The 23,584-nt window shown below is 43.8% G+C and overlaps 2 protein-coding genes across 4 annotated transcripts in view; one reads left to right on the forward strand and one right to left on the reverse strand.

The window, feature by feature from the left end:
• LOC127395183 (uncharacterized) overlaps window positions 1-23,584 on the forward strand; it is a 432,114-nt gene that overhangs the window by 311,032 nt on the left and 97,498 nt on the right. The gene's annotated exons all lie outside the window — the stretch shown is intronic.
• Window positions 1-23,584, reverse strand: part of LOC127395192 (guanine nucleotide-binding protein G(q) subunit alpha) — a 150,013-nt gene that overhangs the window by 79,682 nt on the left and 46,747 nt on the right. For all 3 annotated transcript variants that reach the window (XM_051641763.1, XM_051641761.1, XM_051641762.1), the window contains one exon: window positions 4,207-4,391. In XM_051641763.1, the coding sequence (XP_051497723.1) occupies window positions 4,207-4,353 (147 nt within the window). In that variant the 5' untranslated portion in view covers window positions 4,354-4,391. The remainder of the gene's footprint in view (window positions 1-4,206; window positions 4,392-23,584) is intronic.

Here is a 23,584-nt window from a genome sequence, read left to right on the forward strand (position 1 = left end):
TCCTTGAAGAGACAAAAGTCTGCTTTCCCAAAGTCCAGGGTAGTGAGCTCACTGTGCACCCTTCTCCCTGCCCTAAGGATCTTGAACGCCACCATTTCATGGTCACTGCAGCCACAGCTTCACGTTCCCCACCAGCCCCTCCTTGTTGGTGAGAACAGGGTCCAGCATAGCACCTCTCCTTGTTGGCTCTTCTATCACTTGGAGGAGGAAGTTATCATCAACACATTCCAGGAACATCCTGCATTGCTTATGTCCTGCTTTGTTGTCCCTCCAACAGATATTGGGGTGGTTGAAATCCCCCATGAGGGCCAGTGCTTGTGAACATGAGGCTACTCCTATGGCCTCATCCACTCAAGTCTTCCTGGTCAGGTGGCCTGTAGCAGACCTCCACTGTAATGTCCCCTGCCCTCCCTTTAATCCTGACTCATAAGCTCTCAGTCAGCTCCTCATCCATCCCCAGGCAGAGCTCCATTGGCATTGGCATAGAGGGCAACACCCCCTCCTCTTCTCCCCTGCCTGTTATTCCTAAAGAGCCTGTATCCTTCCATTCCAACACTCCAGTTGTAGGAGCCATTCCACCATTTTTCCGTGATGTCAATAAGATCATAGCCCTGCGGACATGTGCATGTCCCTAACTCCTCTTGCTTATTCCCCATGCTGCATGTGTTTGCATAGATGCAGTTATGCTGGGCCCCCAATGAAGCTGACTCACTACCTGGAGAGCAATTAACAGGCTGAGGGCCCTCATCACCACCCAGTCCCTCTAACCTTGGGGTTAGAAAACCCAAAATTGTGGCCATGACACTGGCCACTGAGCCACATATTCATTAGAAGCATTTCAACATCCCAAGAATATAATTGTTTTCTAAAAAGGCCAGAAATCCCACATGTTCTGTATCGTCTGAGAGTCAATGATTCTCAGACAGCTTGCACGCAGCTGCTTGGGATTCGATCCTTCATACTCTTTGCATAGCAGTAAGATATATAAAGGAGGTGCTTTTCTCCAAACCTATGTTTGTTCAACATGAAATTTCTCTGAAGACATCCAAAACATTTAGGACTCCAAATAATTTACGTGACATGAGAATTTATGTAATTTGACTCCATATCCGATCCTGATGTCGTACTTTTATATGTTTTTTACAGTAGATGACTCAGGCTTATGTTGCTCCACCTGGATCCTTATAAGTCAATGGGGCCTGATGAGATACTTAAAGAGCTAGTGGAGGTCATAGCAAGACTGCTCTCAATGATTTTTCAATGCTCTTGGGAATCTGGAGAGGGACCAGTTGACTGGAAGTCGGCAAATGCTGTTCCAATCTTCAAGAAGGGCAGCAGCGATGACCCTGGTAACTAGAGGCCTCTTAGTCTCACCTCAGTGCCTGGTAAGATTATGGAGAAGATTATTCTGGGAGCTATTGAAAAACACCTAAAAGATAACAGTCATTGGTCCCAGCCAACATGGGTTCGTTAACTGCTTAACTAACTTCATTTTCTACGACAAGGTTACCCACCTAGTTGACCAAGGGAAGGCAGTTGATGTAATCTTTCTAGATTTCAGAAAGGCCTTTGATACTGTCTCTCACAGTATCCTTCTAAACAAACTGTCCAGCATCCAGCTGGACAAGCACATAATGCATTGGGTGGGAAATTAGCTGATGGGTCGAGCTCAAAGGGTCATAGTAAATGGGGTCACATCAGGCTGTTGACTGGTCACTAGTGGGGTTCCGCAGGGATCCATCTTAGGGCCAGTACTCTTTAATATATTCATAAATGTCTTAGATGCAGGACTTGAAGGCCTACTTATTAAGTTCGCGGATGACACCTGTCATGGTTTGACTCAGGATTGGCAATTAAACCAGACACAACAATGCTCTCGATCCCCTCCCCCAGGTAGGGAAAGAGAGATAAAATTATGGAGAGACTTTCTGGATTGAAAACTAAACTAGACAGCTTTAATTAAACACTAATGACAAAAGAAAATATGTACAATTATATACAAGTATGTTCAGGAATGTGCAAAAGTCTCTTGCCTCCCCCCACCCCCAGCAATTCCCACAGCACTCTCCTTAGCTGTGAACAGTCCCGAAAAGACCCAGACCGCTGCCAGAGAGAGCAGCAGAACAGACAGAAGCTGAGGGTAGAGTTCTGAGGGTCAGGAATGCACAAGCCTAGGGGTCAACGGTGATGGAAAGATGGAGTCCTCCCTGGATGCTGGCCATGGACGGAAGAGAAGGGAAGAAGAAGCAGGAAGGAAATTGTCTTCTGTGATCTCTGACCTTCCTCTGAGCTTACGTAGATATATGGAATGGAATACTTTGATCAATTTTGCTGTCTGTCTAGTCCAGCCTCCCCTACAGGGGTGTCTGAGCTGGCAGAGCAAAGATGTGATCTTGGAATCTCGGCATTAACATAAACATTCCAGTGTTATCAGTCCACTAGCTGGAACACTTGCTGCTAGTTAAAAGAGAGCTTACTGAAGGAAAAAAAAAAGTCAGTAAAAGGAAAATTGGCTTCATCCTGGCTCAAAGCAAGACAACACCAAATTGAGGGGAGTGGTTGTGTCCTGGCTTGAGCCAGGATGAAGCCAATTTTCCTTTTGCTGATTTTTTTCCTTCAGTGAGCTTTCTTTTAACTAGTCACACTGTGTTCTAACTAAGAGTGATAAGACAGTGGAATGTTTTTCTAACTGCTGAGTCTTCAAGGTCGCACCTTCACTCTGCCAGCTCAGACACTACGGGGAGATCTATGACCCCCCCCGTAGGAGGCTGAGTTAGACAGACAGCAAAAGTGGCCAGAGATATGCCATTCCATATATCTATGTAAGCTCAGAGGAAGGTCAGAGATCACAGAAGACAACTTCTTCCTTCTTCTTCTTCCCTTCTCTTCCATCCATGGCCACTGTCTGGGGAGGACTCCATCCATCCATCACCATCGACCCCTAGGCTCGAGCTCTCCTGACCCTCATAACTCTACCCTCAGCTTCTGTCTTGAGGTGTAGTTTTCTAAGCTATTTTGCAAAACAAGTACTGTGCTAAAAATATGCTATTATTCAAACATTAAGATATTCTCTCCAGGCACTGAATTTCCTGATATAAAATTCAAATTAATAGGAAGTGCCCTTCCTGTGTTTTTTAGGTTGCAAGGTCAAGGTTGAGTTTGCTTTCAATGGAGGAAAAAAAAAAAGGGGGGGGGAAGACAAGTTTGCATTTTGAAATTCCCCTGAATTAAAAAATCCCTGAGTTTTTTAAAGGAACTGCATCCAGAACATGACAACTTCAGCAAGTTTTACTTTACTCCATACCTAGCCACACGCATACAGCTATGCCACATCTAATTCACTTCAACTATATGAAACATTTTCTATGAAATCAACAGTCAATGTGAACAATAACTGTCAATTACTTTGTAATATAATATATGGAAATAAATTACTGATTTATGATTAGGACTTTCATATGCTACAGCTTGAATATCAATTCTGAAGAAAAATGTGCACTTCACAATCAACTGACTTTTCAAGTCAGCTTGTTAGGAAATTTGGTGCTTTATGTATAGCAAAAATTAGAGCTGAAATACACATGCAAGTGTCCTTTGTAATACTATTTATACCAGTTACACATTTTATTTCAATTTCTGAATGGAAAAAAAATGGAAGTTAGGATCATCAAAGATAAACCTTACAAAATACTTTAAATGTATTTTCTATTTCTAAATTTCAATGATATCATCACTTTCAAAAGAATTTGCTTATTCTAAGGTCTTGCATCAAAAGTTTTATTTCATAATATACTCACACACAGATATCCCCACCTATTTTTCTAACATTTTTTTCACACACAACATTAATGGAAAACCTTAAGTTGTACTGGTACAAACCAGAAAAATGGCTGAACTGTGGTTTCGCCAGAACATGGGCTGGGAGGAAAGGAAAAAAGATAACTAAAATCACAGAAAAACACTAGCCTGCACTTTTCCCCTCTCGTTATGACAAACCCCCCGGTCATCTTGTTGAGAATAGGACCTGTGTTCTCAGAGCAGTGCAAATGGCAGAGAACTAGAGGCAGAACTGGAAGAAGCCTTTTTCTTGTAAAATCTAGGTAGAATGTAATTTGTATGTGATGTATAATTTTTAGAGACCTTCAGAACATTTCCTAAAGATAAAAGAGGAAAAATTTCATCTGTAGAAAAAAAAAAAAATCTTACCTTATTATGTTCATACTTGTATGGGATTTTGAGGGTATCCATGGCTCTGATCATGGCCTGCATTGCTGTAAATATATTCTGGTACACCAATTTTGTAAAGCCCCTTTTGTCTTCATCAGAGTAACCTGATCCATGAATGATTCTCATCTGTTTGATGAACGTGCTTTTGCCACTCTCCCCTGTGCCTGCAAGATAAAAAAGAAGAATATACTTCAGCCACTAGACACAAAAATTACTTTTTCACACAAAGTGGACAGCTTGTTCAGTGCAGAGGAGAATACTGTCAAGTGGTTATGGCACTTGCTACAAGGACCAGTTTGATTTCAAAACAGCAGTAACAAATGAAGCAACAATGAATTAAAACTTTTATTTTGAAGACAAAACAGAAGTAGAAAAAAATATAACAATGAGGTAATAAATGGACTGTTGTAGTTTAACCCAAATCAGCAACTAAGCGCCATGCAGCCTCTCGCTTGCTCACTCATTCCCTGCAACCCTCCCGCCCCATGTGCATGCAAAGCAAAACAATGAATTAATTTACTCCTTCCCATTGGCAGGCAGGTGTTCATCCATGTCCAGGAAAGCAAGGCTGCATCACTCAGTTACTTGGGAAGACAAATGCCAAAAGTCCCCCTATTCCTTCATCTTCCCCCCAGCTTTATACGTCGAGCATGACATCCTAAGATATGGAATATGGCTGTCTCCCACAGCATCCTCGTAGATAAGCTAAGGAAGTGTGGTCTTGATGGTCAGGTAGTGAGGTGGATCATGAACTGGTTGAAGGAAAGAAGTCAGAGAGTTGTGGTCAATGGGACAGAATCTAGTTGGAGGTCTGTGACTTGTGGAGTCCCTCAGGGGTCAGTACTGGGACCGGTGTTGTTCAATATTTTCATCAGCGACCTGGATGAGGGAACAGAGTGTGCCCTCAGTAAGTTTGCTGATGACACTAAACTGGGAGGAGTGGCTGACACACCAGAAGGCTGTGCTGCCATTCAGCGAGACCTGGACAGGCTGGAGAGTTGGGTGGGGAGAAACTTGATGAAATTCAACAAGGGCAAGTGTAGAGTTTTGCATTTGGGGAAGAACAACCCCATGTACCAGTACAGGTTGGGGGCTGACCTGCTGGAGAGCAGTGTAGGAGAAAGGGACCTGGGGGTCCTGGTGGACAGGCGGATGACCATGAGCCAGCAATGTGCCCTTGTGGCCAAGAAGGCCAATGGCATCCTGGGGTGCATTAGAAAGGGTGTGGTTAGTAGGTCAAGGGGGGGGTTCTCCTCCCCCTCTATTTTGCCTTGGTGAGGCCGCATCTGGAATATTGTGTCCAGTTCTGGGTCTCTCAGTTCAAGAAGGACAGGGAACTGCTGGAAAGAGTCCAGCGCAGAGCCACAAAGATGATTAAGGGAGTGGAACATCTCCCTTATGAGGAAAGGCTGAGGGAGCTGGGTCTCTTTAGCTTGGAGAAGAGGAGGCTGAGGGGTGTCCTCATCAATGTTTGTAAATACGTTAAGGGCGAGTGTCAGGAGGACGGAGCCAGGCTTTTTTCAGTGATGTCTAGTGATAGGATAAGGGGCAATGGGTGCAAACTGGCACATAGGAGGATCCACATAAACATCAGAAAAAAATTTCTTTACTGTGAGTGTGACAGTAAACTGGAACTGGCTGCCCAGAGAGGTTGTGGAGTCTCCTTTGCTGGAGACATTCAAAACCCGCCTGGACGTGTTCCTGTGTGATGTACTCTAGGTGATCCTGCTCTGGCAGGAGGGTTGGTCTAGATGATCTTTCAAGGTCCCTTCCAACCCCTAGGATTCTGTGATTCTGTGAATATCCCTTTGGCCAGTTGGGGTCAGCTGTCCCAGCTGTGTCCCCTCCATTTTTTGCACCTCCAGTCTACTTGCTGGTAGTGTGGTGTGAGAAGCAGAAAAGGCCTTGACTCTGTGTAAGCACTGCTGAGCAATAACTGAAACATCTCTGCATTATCAAAACTGTTTTCATTCAAAATCCAAAACATAGCCCCATACTAGCTACTATGAAGAAAATTAACTCTACCACAGGTAAAAGCTGCACGGAAACAAATTACGCACTCCAAACTATCTAGAATATACCACTTTGTATTTAAAATTATAAGCCTAAATTCCCATTCCAGAAAATATAGTTCCCAACCCCAAAAAACTTTAGGGACTTACTATAAGACATTATATCACAAAAATTAATAGAGGAAGAAAAAACATTATCTTGCTTGGCCAATATTTAGGACATTATGGTAAGCAGCAATATACAACAAATACACAATTTTCTTAGAAACGTAAATAATATAACAATTACAGTTCAGCAAACTTCAACCTCAGAAACGTTAAATCAGCTTTAATTAAAATTTGGCTCATATTTATTGAAGGAGAGTCATTACTTCCTTTAAATTTCTTTGCATCTTTGTACTTTAAATAAAGCACAAATAATAAATTATAAATTCATATTCATATTCTGAATCACAGAATCATAGAATGGTAGTGGTCGAAAGGGACCATGGGCACATCGAGCTAAGAATAATTCCCCCTTTTTTTGCTAGTCCAGGTTCACTTGAGATACTTTCACCTTAGCAGCCCGATCCATCTGCTGGTTCTTTTGATGTTCCCCATTGGCCTAATTCTTGGGTATGTCGGCATCTAACATGACAAACCTTTATAACCAGCTTGTCTAATTGGATGGCAATATCTTGCTGTGGGAAACAGAAGTTGTATTATGCTTTGGTTTAACTTTCTTGGAAGGACCTGTGCAGAGGAGTGCAGGATAAGCGGTGCTTAATTGGTGCATTCGACCTTGGACCTGATAAGTTGGCTAATTTATGTCTGGTAGGGAGGACAGGCCTGACTCACTGGCTGGAAGGGATACATTGCTGTTCATTCATTGTGTTTCAACTGTTTGGCTTGTTTAATTGTGGCGCAGGTCTCACACCCATGGATGACTTGTATGATCCATGGTCAAGTCCACCTCTCAGTCATGATAATCTCTCAGTGAGCTCCTCATCCATCCCCAGCAAGAGCTCCATGGAGTCCAGCTGGTCATTGGTATAGAGGGTGACAGCCCCTCCTCTTCTTCCCTGCCTGTCCTACCTAAAGAGCTTGTACCCATCAATTCCCACGCTCCATTTGTAATAGTCATCCCACTATGTCTCAGTGATGCCAATAACATTGTAGCCCTGCAGGTTCGGGACCGAGGGGTAGACTTAGCCATGAATGCTATTGCACAGGTTATCCATGATTGTGAAACGTGCCCCAACCTAAATGATTGAAACCTCTGTGGTATAGGGGGAGGTGGCTGAAATACAGGTATGAGGAGGCCTGGCAAATTGACTATATCACACTTTCTCAAACCCACCAGGGTAAGTGCTATGTGCTTACAATGGTGAAAACAGCTACAGGATGGCTGGAAATGTGTCCTGTGCCTCATGCCACAGCCCAGAACACCATCCTGGGCCTAGAGAAGCAAATCTTGTGGCGACATGGTACTCCAGAAAGAATTGAGTCAGACAATGGGACTCATTTCAAGAACAGTCTTGTGACTGACTGGCCCAGAGAACATGGTATTGAATGGATATACCATATCTCGTACCGTGCACCAGTCTCAGGGAAGATTTAAAGATACAATGGTCTGTTGAAAGCTGCCCTCAAGGCAATAGGTGGTGGAACTTTCAAAAACTGGGATAAAAATTTGGCAAAGGCCACCTGGTTAGTTAACACCAGGGGATTAATCAATCGGGCTGGTCCCGATTGAGATAAAATGAGATGGAAATAAAATCCTTGTGGTATTTGAAAGGAATCTGTTGGGGAAAAGTGTTTGGTTTTTCCTGCTTCAGGAAAAGGCAAACCTATTCATGGGGTTGCTTTTGGTCAAGAACCTGGACATACTTAGTATGTGATGATGGAGGATGGAGAATTAAAGTGTGTACCTCAAGGGAATCTAACTCTGGGTGTGAATACCTACTTTTTTCCAACTAGCTGAGTCAGTAGAGCATGGAATTTTTGGGTCATGGATTCTAGCCCCATGTATGTTAATTGCTGCATAATACTAACAGTGTTCAGTAAGTGTTTTTCAGGATAACATTGTGGTGATGAAAATGGAATTAGGTTCACTGACTGGCTTCCAGTAACTTCCTCGAGGCTAACATCTCTAACCTACAACCCGTGGACATGAACTGTGACAACTTTCATACTATCTTCCGTTGCCCTGAGAGACTGCTATGATAGATGGACATCTGAGATCACAGAATCATAGAATGGTAGGGGTTGGAAGGGACCTCTGGAGATCATTAAGTCCAACCCCCCTGCCAAAGGAGGATCACCTAGGGCAGGTCACACAGAAACGCGCCCAGATGGGTCTTGAAAGTCTCTAGAGAAGGAGACTCCACAACCTCTCTGAGCAGCCTGTTCCAGTGCTCTGTCACCTTCACAGTAAAGAAGTTTTCCCTCATGTTGAGATGGAACTTCCTGTGTTCTGCTTTATGTCCATTGCCCCTTGTCCTATCACAGGGCACCACTGAAAAGAGACTGCCCCCTTCTTCTTGACACCCACCCTTCAGATATTTGTAAACATTAATAAGATCCCCTCTCAGTCTTCTCCAGACTAAACAGTCCCAAAGATGGACACAATACTCTAGATGTGGTCTCACTAGGGCAGAGTAGAGGGGGAGGAGAACCTATCTTGACCTGCTGGACACATTCTTCTTAATGCACCCCAGGATACCATTTGCCTTCTTGTCCACAAGGGCACATTGCTGGTCCCATAGATAACTTATTGTCCGCCAGTACTCCAAGGTCCTTCTCCATGGAGCTGCTTTCCAGATTTCCAGATGTTGAATAAGACTGGACCAAGTACTGACCCCTGGTGAACACCACTAGTCACAGGTCTCCGACTGGACTCTGCACATTGATCATGACCCTCTGAGCTCTATTGTTTAGCCAGTTCTCAATCCATCTCACCATCCACTCTTCTAAACCACACTCCCTGAGCTTACCCCCCTTATGGGGGACAGTGTCAAAAGTCTTGCTAAAGTCAAGGAAGACAACCACCACTGCTATTCTTGCATCTACCCATTCAGTCACACCATCATAGAAGGCTATCAGATTAGTCAAACATGATTTCCCCTTGGTGAATCCATGCTGGCTACTCCTGATAACCTTCTTCCCTTCCATGTGCTTAGAGATGACCTCCAGAGTGAGCTGCTCCATCATCTTTCCAGGGATGGAGGTGAGGCTCACTGGTCTTTAGTTTCCTGGATCTTCCTTCTTGCCCTTTTTGAAGACCGGAGTGACATTGGCATTCCTCCAGTCCTTAGGCACCTCTCCTGTTTGCCACGATCTTCTAAAAATGATGGAGCGTGGTAGAGCAACAACATAAGCCAGCTCTCTTGTGGGTGCATCCCATTGGGGCCCATGGATTTGTGCATGTTCAGTTTGCCCAACTGATGATCTCTAACCCAATCCTCATTGACCACTGGAGAATCTTACTTTCTCCAGGCTTTCTCTCTTACTTCCGGGTCTGGGATTCCTGAGGGCTCATCTTAGTAGTAAAGACTGAAGCAAAGAAAGCATTCAGTTACTCTTCCTTCTCTGCATCCTTTGTTACCAGGGTTCCCACATCATTCAACAGTGGGCCCACATTTTCCCTATTCTTTCTTTTACCACTTGAAGCAGGATGCTCCATCTCTCAGTATGCCTGCCTCAGTTTCCCTCTATGATTCAATTGCTTTTTGTCTCTTAGTTTTACAGGCCCAGGCCCACCCAAGTTGGTGTTCATAACCACCAGCTGCTCTTTGGTGTTGAAGAAAACAGAGCTCAGCCTAGCCACAACTAGGCCCAAAATGGAGACAAAATAAGAACAAACAAATAAACAAAAGAGTTTGCTTGGTGAGAAAAGGGCTTTGGCTTTTCCCACTGTTTTCCTTTTATTCTCCAATGAGAGATTTTGGAGGTACACCTAAATAGTTAAATGACAGCAGTCAATCCACTTTATTCTATAAAAGCCTGGTCCTGTCTTAGATCGGGGAGACTCCCGTATGCTTTTCCAGCAGGTGTGCTGGACCTTCTCCTCTCCAGCAGGGATGCCTGCCAGAGTTCTTGAGAATTAAGGTACAGGACAAAGGGACACTGAGCTGTGGCCATGCAAGGGTGAGAGATATTAACTTCCTTATTGTCTTTTTTAGTTAATTTGACATTAAGCAGTCTTTCATCATTAAGTTTTAAATGTTAAGATTTTTAGGATCCTTTTAAATAAGTATCCAATGTTATAGATCTAGTTTAAGACTTGTTAAGTAAGTTGCTAGCATTTAAATGGTTAACCTTTATCAACTGACGACTATTAGTGGTACATTTTATTGTTAAGATACCTTTTGCATTATTGCTTCAACGTTCTGTTCTAATATCCTGATTTCCCCACAATCCAGTTGTGCTTGTGCCTTTTTAATTTAAAAATAGTTAAGACCCCAGTGCTTTTTGCAATAAATCTTGTTTGATGCATATACAACTCATCTGCTATCTTGCCCTGTTTGGAATACCATTGATGTATTTGAAGAAGCCCTTCTTTTTCTCTTTTACTTTCTTTGCCAGATTCAATTCTAAGAGGGCTTTGGCCTTCCTTGTTGCATTCCTACATACCCTGACAACGTTCCTATAATTCTCCCAAGTGACCAGTCCCTGTTTCCACATACTGTGAACTTCTTTCTTCTACATGACTTTTTTCAGGAGCTCCCTGCTCATCCATGTAGGTTTCCTTCCTCCTCTACTCAATTTTTTACTCAAAGGATTGCACTTATCTTGAGCTTGGAGGAAGTGATGTTTGAATATTAACCAGCTCCCCTGGGCCCTCCTACTTTCTAGAGTCTTAGCCCATGGGATTCCTCCAAGTAGATATTTGAAGAATACAAAGTTAGCCCTCCTGAAGTCCAGGGTTGCAAGCCTACATGTCGCCCTGCTTCTTCCTTGTAAAATACTAAACTCTATGACATTGTGATCACTGTCACCAAGGCTGCCCCCAACCTTCACGTCCCCAACCAGACCTTCTTTGTTAACACAAGGTCCAGCAGCACACCTCTCCTTGTTGGCTCTTCCACCACCTGCATTGGGAAGTCATCATCAATGCACTGTAAGAGCCTTCTAGACTGAGTATTCCTAGCTATGTGGCCTTTCCAACAAATATCAGGGTGATTGAAGTCACCCATGAGCACTAGGGCATGTGATCTAGAGGCTACTTCCAGCTGTCTATAGAAGACCTCATCAACATATTCTTCATGGTTTGGTGGTGTGTAGTAGATACCCACAACAGTTTTGCCTGTTTTTGTGTGCCCCTTAATTCTTACCCACAAGCTTTCAACGTGTTCTTCCTCCCCCCCCCCCCCGGGTAGAGCTTAATGCATTCCAGTTGCTCTCACACATAAACTCCACTGCCTTGCCTTGTTGGTCTATCTTTCCTAAAAAGTACATAGCCGTCCATGACAGCATCTCAGTCGTGAGTTATCCTACCAAGTATGAGTAACTGCATTGAAATCATGGCCCTGCGACTGAACACAGATCTCTAACTCCTCCTGCTTATTCCTTATAATGTGTGCATTGGTGTAGAAGCATTTCAGAGAGGGACTTGAGCAGGTAGTTTTTGCCCTTGAGGAGTGGTAAGCCTTCTGATTCCCAAAAATGCTGGCACACTGCCCCACAAATGCTGGGCTACTACACCCAGAGACCTCACTAGCAAGCCCAGTTATATCCCCCTTCCCCTTCAAATCTAGTTTAAAGCCCTGTCAATCAACCCCACAATCTCTTGGGCAAAGACTCTCTTCCCCCTTTGAGAAAGGTGTCTCCCATGAGGTGCCATCAAGCCTGGTGTTGTATAGGCCATCCCATTGTCAAAAAAGCCAAAATAGTTGCAGTGACACCAGCTACAAAGCCACCTATTAACAGATTGTATTTGTCTGTTCATTCCAGTGTCACTGCCTGTGACTGGAAGAAGAGAAGATAACCTGTGCCCCAGAATCCCTCACCATCCGTCCGAGTGCTCTAAAGTCTCTTTTAATTGTTCTTAAGACTACCAGTCTCAGCTTGCTCTCTACCTACGTGGAAGATGGGTAATAGTTTGAGGATCGTAACAAACTAGGAAGTTTCCTAGTGACGTCCTTAACCCAGGCTCTGGGGAGACAGGAGACTTCTCTGTGAGGAGGGTCTACCCAGTATATTGGACCCTCTGTTCCCCTCAGAAGGGAGTCACCTATGGCTATAATCCTTCTTTTATTTCTTGTGGATGTGGTAGGCCTTCCTGGCTGTGAACATACCTCTGGTATAGGCTGCTCATCATCCACATCTTTATTTGGCTGGTCTTTCTCAACCAGAGCCTTGTATCTGTTTTTCAGTGGCACCTGGGGGGGTGAGGTAGGCAAGGAAGGAGTTTGTTTGTTGCCTTGACCATGACCTTACCTCTATTTACTCTCCTCATCCAGGCTACTGCCTCTGAATGTTTAACAATTTAAAGGTAAGATCTACTTGTTGGGAATTTTGCACAGAATATATCACACAGCATTTTTTCCTTTGGCCCAATTCAGTCTGTCTGTGATTAGGAGAGCTTATCTAAGCAACCAAATCATAATAATTTATAAGGAGGAATTCAATTTTAGAACAAACAGTTGCACAGCCATATGTATACTGTATGTCCACTTAGGTACTTAGGCCTGTAAGAAATGCAATGCATTTCATTTCTACCTGCATGCAGTGCTTCTTAGCCTTTTGGCCTGGATTTCTTATAGAATGGTTTGCGTTGCAAGGGCCATTCAAAAATCATCTAGTCCAATCCCCCTGCCACGGGCAGGGACATCTTCCACTAGACCAGGTTGCTCAAAGCCGCATCCAGTCTGACCTTGAACATTTCCAGGGAGGAGGCATCCAAACTCCTCTGGGCAGCCTGTTCCAGTGTCTCACCACCCTCACACTAAAGAATTTCTTCCTAATGTCCAGCCTAAATTTATCCCCTTTCAGTTTAAAACCATTACCACACATCCTGTCACTACAGGCACTGACAAAAAGTTTCTCTCCATCTTTCTTATGAGCCCCCTTTATATATTGAAAGGCTGCAATAAGGTCTCCCCAGAGCCTTTTCTAGGCTGAACAATCCCAACTGTCTCAGCCTGTTTTCATAGTAGAGGTGGGTATTCCAGCCCTCTGATAATTTTTGTGGCCCTCCTCTGGACCCACTCCAACAGGCCAATGTCTTTCTTGTGCTGGGGACTCCAGAACTGGATGTGGGGTCTCACGAGAGTGGAACAGAATCACAGAATTGCTGGAGTTGGAAGGGACCTCTAGAGATCATCTAATCCAACTCTTCCACTGAAGTAGGATAACCTAGAGCACTTTACACAGGACTGCATCCAGGCGGGTTTTGAATATCTCCAGAGATGGAAAATCCACAACCTCCCTGGGCAGCCCGTTCCAGTGCTCTGTCACTCTCACTGTAAAGAAGGTTTTCCTCATATTTAAATGGAACTTCCTATGTTCCAAATTGTACCCATTGCCCCTCGTTCTGACACTGGGAACTACTGAGAAGAGCCCATCTCCATCTTCCTTGCACCCACCCTTTAGATACTTGTATACATTGATAAGGTTTCCCCTCAGCCTTCTCTTCTCCAGGCTAAAGAGTTCCAGCTCTTTCAGCCTTTCCTCATAAGAGATACTCCAATTCTCCTATAATCTTCGTCACTCTCCTCTGCACTCTCTCTAGTAGCTCCCTGTCTCGAACTGGGGAGCCCAGAACTGGATGCAGTATTCCAGCTGTGGCCTTACCAGGGCAGAGTAGAGGGGGAGAATGACCTCCCTTGACCTACTGGCCACGCTCTTCTTTATGCAACCAAGGAGGGGAGAATCATCTCCCTTGACCTGCTGGCAACTGATACTTTGGTTTAGAACCTTTTTATATGTTGTTTAGCCATGCAAAAGAACATTATCATATGGGTTTAGAAGGTACAACCATAAATGCAGATCAAGCTGGTTCTTCTAACATGATGGGTTAGAAATGTTTCTCCCACGCAGCTATTTTGAATCTCATTGTACTATATAATATATTCCTGGGGAAGATACTAAAACTATCCCCCCCCATGACTCTTCTGCTCGTGCTTTTTGGTTGTTTGTGCTTCAGAACACTCCACATCATTTGTGTTAGTAAGATAACAACATGATAGCTGTTTATGAATACATAATTAGACAGAGCCAAATTACTAATATTATTATCAACTTACGTTAGAAACATAAAGCTACTATATACCAAATATCAGTATTTGGATGCTTTTCCTATAGTTTTCATTATTCATAACTTCCATTTGCTCAGTCAGCACTACACCCCAAAAAAATGTTTTCAAGGCTCAAACATATCATTTGTACTAAAATGATATAGTAATTGTCTTGGTTTGAGCCAGGATGAAGCCAATTTTCCTTTTACGGATTTTTTTTTTCCTTCAGTAAGCTCTCTTTTAACTAGCAGCAAGTTTTCCAGCTAGTGGACTGATAACGCAGGAATGTTTATGCTACTGCTGAGATGCCAATGTCACTGCTCTACTTGTTGAATCTGCAGCCACAGATGCTACCGGGAGCAGAAGAGTTGTATCTGCAGCCCTGCCATAGGGAGGAGTGGACTTAGACGAACAGCAAAATTGACCAAAGTATTCCATTCTATATTTCTACATAAGCTCTGTGTAAGGTCAGAGATCATGGAAGTCAACTTCCTTCCTGCTTCTTCTTCCCTTCTCTTCCATCCATGGCTAGCCTCCGAGGAGGACTCCATCTGTCCATCACTGTTGATCACTAGGCTTGTGCATTCCTGACCCTCAGAACTCTTGCCTCAGCTCCTGTCTTCTCTGCCGGTATCTCTGGCAGTGCTCGGGGACGTTTTGGGACTTCTGACAGCTAAGGAGAGTACCATGGGAGTTGTTGAGGGTAGGAGGGTTTTGCACATTCCTGAACATACTTGTATATAATTGTACATATTTTCTTTTATCATTAGTGTTTAATTAAAGCTGTCTAGTTTTGTTTTCAATCCAGAAAGTCTCTCTCCTAATTCTCTCTCTCCTTCCCTACCTGGGTGGGATGGGGAGGGAATTATTGTCTCTGGTTTAATTGCCGATCCTGAGTCAAACCATGAGAGAGCAACACCTCTGCCCCTCCTTCCTTGCCTGTCCCTTCTGAACAGCTTGTACCCATCGATAGCCACACTCCCAGTCATAGGAGTCGTTCCACCTAGTTTCAGTAATGGCCATTAAGTCACAGCCTTCCAGCAACATGGTAGCTTCCAACTTCTCATGTTTGTTCTCCATGTTGCATGTATTCGTGTAAAGGCACTTCAGGTGGGCTGTTGGCCTTGTCATCTTTTTAGAGGAACACTCCTTAATTCCCTTGAGGTGTTTCGTGGGTGCTTCCCTGATGGCTCTTGAGGGGTGGTAGGCATTCTGGTTTTCAAAAATACTAGCACTCTGCCCTGCAAGTCCTGAGCTACTACACCCAGGCACCTCTCTAGCAAGCCCTGTTACACCCCCATCCCCCTTTGAATCTAGTTCAAAGTGCTCTCTATGAGCCCTGCTAACTTCAGCACAGTTGAAGGAGGAAGTAGAGAGGCTAAGGAGCATCAGGGAGTGTGAGAGGGAGATGATAGACTGATGGAGCCACACCTTATCATCCCTGAGGCAAAGGCAGCAGATGGAGACTCCACAAAAAGCTGAGGTTCTGCAAGAAGTAGAGGATCCCCTGCTCTCTTGTCATCAGGCAGAAGGAGGGGACCTAAGAGATGATGAAGGGGAATGGAAGCAGATCCCTGCTTGGGGTGGCAGGAGAGTCCTCTGCCAGCCTCCTTTACCTCCCCAGTTACCACTGCACAACAGGTATGGGGCTTTGGAAACTGAGGGCCAGGCGAGTGAGGATGGAGATGAAGGTCCATCTGGGAAGACACCCAGGGTGAGTCAGTCACCCCCACAACTTAGGATTAGTTCAATCAAGAAAAAAAGGAGGGTAATCATAGTAGGCAATTCCCTTCTGAGGGGAACTGAGGGCCCCATATGTTGACTGGATCCCTCCCACAGAGAAGTCTGCTGCCTCCCTGGGGCCCAGGTTAGGGATATTAGTAGGAAACTCCCTGGTCTGATGCAGCCCTCAGACTACTACCTGCTTTTGGTTATTCAAGCTGGTAGTGACGAGATTACAGAGAGAAGTCCAAAAGCAATTAAAAAGGACTTCAGGTCATTAGGGAGATTGGTTGCAAAATCGGAAGCACAGGTAGTGTTTTCCTTAGTCCCTTCAGAGGCAGGGAAGCATACTGAAGGAAACAGGAAAACACATGTGATTAACACTGACTCAGAGGCTGGTGCCACCGACAGAATTTTGGGGTTTTTGATCATGGGGAGGTTTACATGGCACTGGGTCTACTATCAACAGCTGGGGTTCAGCTATCTTAAAGGGGAAAAAGGATCCTCATGCATGAATTGGCAGGGCTCATAGAAAGGTCTATAAACTAGACTTGAAGGGGAAAGGGGACGGGACTGGGCTGACTGGAGAGGAGACTGTGCACGGCATGCTTGGGACGGTGTGCTGGTAAGGCCTTTCAATCTGCCATCTCAGTGGAGGAGGGGGACATTGATCCATGTGGCAGCACAAATACAAGGCTCATTGACAGGCTGGTAACTGTGGAAGCGGCCAAGAATGGTCAGGTAAGTGATAGGGCTCCTCCCCCCAAAATGGTAGCAGGATCATTAGCCAAGCTAAAGTGCATCCACAACAATGCACACAGCATGGGCAATAAACAGAAGGAGCCGGAGGCCATTGTGCAGCAGGAAAACTATGATAGAGCCGCCATACGGAAACCTGGTGGGATGACTCGCATGGCAGGAGTGCTGCAATCAATGGCTACCAAGTTTTCAGAAGGGAGAGAGGAAGAAGAGGTGGTGGGGTGGCCCTTTATATTAGGGAGACTTATGAATGCCTGCAAATCAATGAGGGTGATGATAGGGTTGAGTCCTTATGGGTAAGAATCAGGGGGAAGGGCAACAAGGCTGATATCGTGGTGGGAGTCTGTTATAGACCACCCAACCAGGATGAAAAGGCAGATTAAATATTTTATAAGCAGTTGGGAGAGGTTTCATGATTGCTACCCCTTGTTCTCATGGGGGACTTTGACTTCCCAGATGTCTGCTGGAAATACAATACAGCAGAAAGAGAACAGTCCCAGAGATTCCTGGAGTGTGTGTAAGATAACTTCCTGATGCAACTTGTGAGGGAACCGACCAGGGAAGATGCTCTCCTCGACCTGCTCCTTGTGAACAGAGAACTTGTGGGGGAAGTAACGGTTGGAGGCTGTCTTAGGGCATACTGATCATGAAATAATAGTGTTATCAATTCTTGGAGAAGTAAGGAGGGGGGTCAGTAGAACTGCCACCATGGACTTCCAGAGGGCAGACTTTGGCCTGTTGAAAGGACTGATTGGCAAAATCCCTTGGGAGGCAGCCCTGAAGGGTAAAGGAGTCCAGAAAGGCTGGACATGCTTCAAAAAAGAAGTCTTAAAAGCGCAGGAGTGGGCTGTCGCCATGTGCCAAAAGACGAGTCAGCAAAGAAGACCGGCCTGGCTGAATAGAGAGCTTTGGCTGGAACTCAGGAACAAAAGGAGAGTTTATGGCCCTTGGAAGAGGGGGCAGGCCTCTCATGAGGACTACAAAGATGTAGTGAGGCTATGCAGGGAAAAAATTAGGAGAGCCAAAGCCCAACTAGAACTCAAGCTAGCTAAAGCTATTAAAGAAAAAAAAAAATGTTTCTATAAATACATCAACAGCAAATGGAGGACTAGGGAAAATCTCCATCCATTATTGGATGTGAGGGGAAACTTAGTGACAAAGGATGAGGAAAAGGCTGAGGTGCTTAATGCCACCTTTGCCTCAGTATTTACTAGTAGAACTAATTGTTCCCTGGACACCCAGCCCCCTGAGCTGAACCAATCTCCCTGACAGGGAGAAGGGACAGAATCAAAACTTCTCAATCAAAGAGGAAATGGTTAGTGACCTGCTCCAACACTTAAACATACACAAGTCTATGGAGCCAGATGGGTTGCACCCAAGAGTACTGAAGGAGCTAGCTGATGTGCTCACCAAGCCTCTTTCCATCATTAACCAGAAGTCTTGGCAAACTGGGGAAGTCCCAGTGGACTGGAGGGTAGCAAATGTGGTACCCATCCATCCACAAGAAAGGCCAAAAGGAGGATCCGGGAAACTACAGACCTATCAGTCTGACCTCGGTGCCAAGGAAGGTCATGGAGCAAATCATCTTGAGTGCCATTATGCACCACTTAGAGAACAACCAGGTGATCAGGCCCAGTCAGCATGGGTTTATGAAAGGCAGGTCCTGCTTGACAAACCTGATCTCCTTCTATGACAAGATGACCTGCCTGGTGGATAAGAGAAAGGCTGTGGATGTTGTCTACCTGGACTTCTGTAAAGCCTTTGACAGTGTCTCCCACAGCATTCTCATGAAAAAAAAACTAGCTGCTCATGGCTTGGATGGGCATGCTCTCTGTTGGATAAAACAATGGCTGGATGGCCAGGCCCAGAGAGTGGTGGTGAATGGAGCTAAATCCAGCTGGTGGCTGGTCACTAGTGGAGTCCCTCAGGGCTCAGTGTTGGGACCACTTCTGTTTAACATCTTATCAATGACCTCAATGAGGGGATAGAATGCACCCTCATTAAGTTTGCAGGTGATACCAAGTTGGGAGGGAGTGTTGATCTGCCTGAGGGTAGACAGGCTCTACAGAGGGACTTAGACTGGATCAATGGGCTGAGGCAAATTGTATGTGCTTCAACAAGGCCAAGTGCCGGGTCCTGCACTTGGGCCACAACCCCATGCAACACTACAGGCTGGGGGAAGAGTGGCTGGAAAGCTGCCCGGCAGAAAAGGACTTTGGGATGCTGATCGACAAGCAGCTGACTATGAGCCAGCAGTGTGCCCAGGTGGCCAAGAAGGCCAATGGCATCCTGGCTTGTATCAGAAATAGCATGGCCAGCAGGACTAGGGAAGTGATTGTCCCCCCGTACTCAGCACTGATGAGGCCACACCTCGAGTACTGTGTCCAGTTTGGGGCCCCTCAATATAAGAAAGACATTGAGGTGCTGGAGCGGGTGCAGAGAAGAGCAACTAGGCTGGTGAAAGGCCTAGAGAACAAGTTTTATGAGGAGCGGCTGAGGGAACTGGGGCTATTTCGTCTAAAGAAAAGGAGGCTGAGGGGAGGCCTTATCACTCTCTACAACTACCTGAAAGGACATTGTAGAGAGGTAGGTGCTGGTCTCTTCTCACAAGTAAATAGTGGTAGGACAAGAGGGAATGGCCAAAAGCTACACCAGGGGAGGTTTAGACTGGACATTAGGAAAAAATTATTCACATAAAGGGTTATCAAGCATTGGAACAGGCTGCCCAGAGATGTGGTTGAGTCACCATTCCTGGATGTGTTTAAAAGTTGCATAGATGTGGTGCTTGGGGATATGGTTTAGGGGTGAACATGGTAGAGTAGGGTTAAAGGTTGGGCTTGATGATCTTAAGGTCTTTTCCAACCTAAATGTTTCTATGATTCTGTGATTCTCTTGCCCTCTTTTCACCCCTAGGCTCATCTATAGTGGGCCTAGTTTTATCCCCTTCCCCCTTCAAACCTAGTTTAAAGCCTTCTCAACAAGCCCCACCAATTCCTGGCCAAGAATCCTTTTCCCCCTTGGTGATAGGTCCTCTCCATCTTTGGCCAGTAGGGCCGGTGCCATGTAAACATCCCCATTATCAAAGAACCCAAAATTCCACTGATGGCACCAGCCTCTGAGCCATGTGTTAATCAGTTGTGCTTTCCTGTTCATTTCAGTGTTCCCTGTCACTGAAGGAACTGAATAAAACACCTCCTATGTTATGTGCTGACAATACATATTTATTTACATCTGATTATGTAACCTTGTATATACCAAATGAGCAACTGCTCCAAAAGTTTTTATCATTTTTTCGACGTTTTTATAGAATTTATACATACACACACAAAAAATATCAACCAAAAATGGCTAGATTAATAAATAACTGCTCCCTATTAAAAAGGCATAAAAATCATAAGACTATCTCAATCAGAAAACAATGCAAATTATAGATAAGCAGTGTTCCTTGTTGCCTTTCAGTAATATTATGTACTCACTGATACTTTTACAGTATGAGAAGTCTTAATAAATGCAAGAATTAGAAGCACTGAGTTACAACTACTGTTTTATTCAAACAGCATCAGGTCTAGCAAATAAGCTATACTACCGAGGTGCAACTTTATGTACCTTACAAAAAGCCATCTCCTTTCTCTCCCAAAGTTTCTTCATGGTTCTACTCTTTCTTGAAATGGTATGTGGCTTTTTGTTTAATACAAGTCCATAAGCTGTTCACTGGAATAAAAGTTATTGACATTATAAATACTGCCTTACCTCTGCATCTGAGGAAAAATTCAAAATGGCTAATTAATGCTTTTGTTTTATAAGCATTTAAATATCTCTACTTTTCACTACTTATACTTGCTTCTGGTTTTGCAGAACTGACTCAAGTATATTTCTAGTCATTTTGTTATAGAACAAGAAACTTAAGAATATGCTTAGGCAGGGAATCAGTCTCTATTCTGATATTCTGACAAAGAATCACAATGCAATTTCAGCTCATCCGAGGAGGGGGAAGGACTTGTAGCTTGTTTGTTGGGGGTTTTGTTTGGTTGGTTTTTTCAAAGGAATCTTTTTACTTCTAGGAAATAAACATTTATATGCCATTCCTTTGCACAACAGTCAAATGAAAAGTGTTCAAGTCCAAATTTTTAGCTTGCATTTTCAGCTATTAAAATGTTATACGCACAAGTCAACATTCTGCATACAATTTCATATTTTATTTTTTTATATTATCATTTCAGTTCAACCAAAAAAAACAAGCAACCAGGCACACAAAGAGCTGTCAACAACACACAACAGCTGTCAACTGGCTTATTTAAAATTACACCAGGCCTGTAAGTCCTTCTTCAGCAACTGTAAGAAGGCACATGTGCATGAACTTGAGGAGGAAACATAATTGTTCTTAAACTCTTGTAAGTTAAAAACAGAAAAACTTTTTGATAAATCAGTCTCTAAATCAGATAAAATGGATTTAGAAGCTACAGTTTAAGTGGGATTGGAACATATGAAACCATCTTGTGAAAAACAAACTCTGGGAAATACAACAGAGTTAAGAATGTTTTCTTTGTTCTCAGGCCTGCCCTGGACAAATAGACAGAAACTACAGACAACAGCTTGTAATGACTAAAAAAATAGCCTAGCCCTTTTAGATGCATAAAAAAGTAAAAGCATAACAACACCATTGCCTTAAAGGCCTTCAATCCTTTTTTACATAAATCCCTTTGAAAACTATAATTTTCCAACACAAGGAAAAATATTAATATAAACATTACTCCTTCCACTAACTCCATGATTTCTGATTGACAGACTCCCAATATGGCTTTGGATATAAGTTTGCAAAATTTGCAATTTAGAGATTCTCATTCACCACCAAAGAATAAAGTGCCTCCTTCACAGACTGTGCATACAATTCAGATACAGCTCCTTCATACAAACCCGCACCCAGCTGTTCAATCTCTCCTTGAAGATCTTTGAACCATGTAAGTGAAGAGCTTTTTTTGTAAGTAAATATCTTTTTAAAATGGCAAGGAAGAATCCGAGAACCACGTTACCATGGTGTGAATAGTTACCACATATCAGCTGTGTCCTGGTTTGAGCCAGCATGAAGCCACTTTTACTCATTTTCTTTTCCTTCAGTAAGCTTTCTTTTAACTAGTAGCGAAGTGTCCCAGCTTGGGCTGATAACAGCTGGAATGTTTTTCTAACTACTGGGGCTTCAAGGTCACATCTTTACTTTGCCAGCTCAGGCACTACAGGGAGATCTATGACCACCCCTCCCCCAGGAGGCTGAATTAGACAGACAGCAAAATTGGCCAGAGATATTCCATTCCATATATCTACATAAGCTCAGAGGAAGATCAGAGATCACAGAAGACAACTTCCTTCCTGCTTCTTCTTCCCTTCTCTTCTGTCCATGGCTGGCATCCGGGGAGGACTCCGTCCATCCATCACCATCGACCCTTAGGCTCGAGCTCTCCTGACCCTCATCACTCTCCGCTTTCTCCAGCAGCAGTCCGGAATTTCTCGGGACTGTTCACAGCTAAGGGGAGTGCTGTGGGAGTTGCTGGGGGTGGGGGGGAGGCGAGACGCTTTTGCACATACCTGAATATATTTGTATATAATTGTATATATATATTTTCTTATATCATTAGTGTTTAATTAAAGCTGTGTAGTTTAGTTTTCAATCCAGCCAAGTCTCTCTCTTTTTCTCTCTCTCCTTCCCTACCTGGGTGGGAGGGGGAGGGGATCGAGAGCATTGTTGTCAAACTGAGTCAAACATAATTTTTTTTGCATGTGTAACTTAGTCATACACAAATACCAAGCTTTATAAATTGATAGTCGTCTTTCGTGTCACTAAATTCTACTGGACTCAATAGTTAATAAGATTAAACATGTTTAAATGCTGTCCTGAAGAGTGACTTCATCTTTGTTATAGCATACTAACAAATGAAGTAAAATTCATCTGGAATTCACTCTAATTTTCTAGTAAACACTTTTTTTTAACTAAACTCTCAAGTGAAAAGAACAGAACATTTAATTTTTCCACTAATTTCCTACATTTAGTCTAATGCAGCTCTACTGTTACAAGTTTATTATTAACCTGTTCTAATTATTTTTAATTTCTATTTGAGAAACAGTTCTTTGCAAGATATCACAAAATTATATGAACAGGTCCTCATCCTATTTGTTTCCAATTCAGTGCTGAAACATCCATTTACCTGAATGAAAACAAATTTGAGCCCAGTGTGGTTATACCAGGTATATGTGAATGATCACTTCTCAGATTAGTTCCTGTGGTGGGTCGACCTTGGCTGGCCACCAGATGCCCACCAAGCCATTCTATCACTTCACCTCCTCAACTGGACAGGGGGAGAAAATACAATTTAAAAGCTCATGGGTTGAAATAAGGACAGGGAGATTATTTTCATCATACAATCTTCACAAACTTAACTTACATCAACAAAAAGAATTCCCCACACAGAAGTCAAAATCACATCAACAAAGGTGGACAATTTACACACACTCCAACCATCATTCCTTCACTACAATTACTAGAACAAAGATTCCCATAGTTGTTCTGCTCTCTAGCAATGTTCAGTCCATGTTCTGCCCATTAACTCCTAATAACTATCCTTATCTCGAATTCCTCGAGAGCCCCAGGTTGGG

This window comes from Apus apus, chromosome W, assembly GCF_020740795.1.
Source record: "Apus apus isolate bApuApu2 chromosome W, bApuApu2.pri.cur, whole genome shotgun sequence".
Classification (NCBI taxonomy): Eukaryota; Metazoa; Chordata; class Aves; order Apodiformes; family Apodidae; genus Apus; species Apus apus.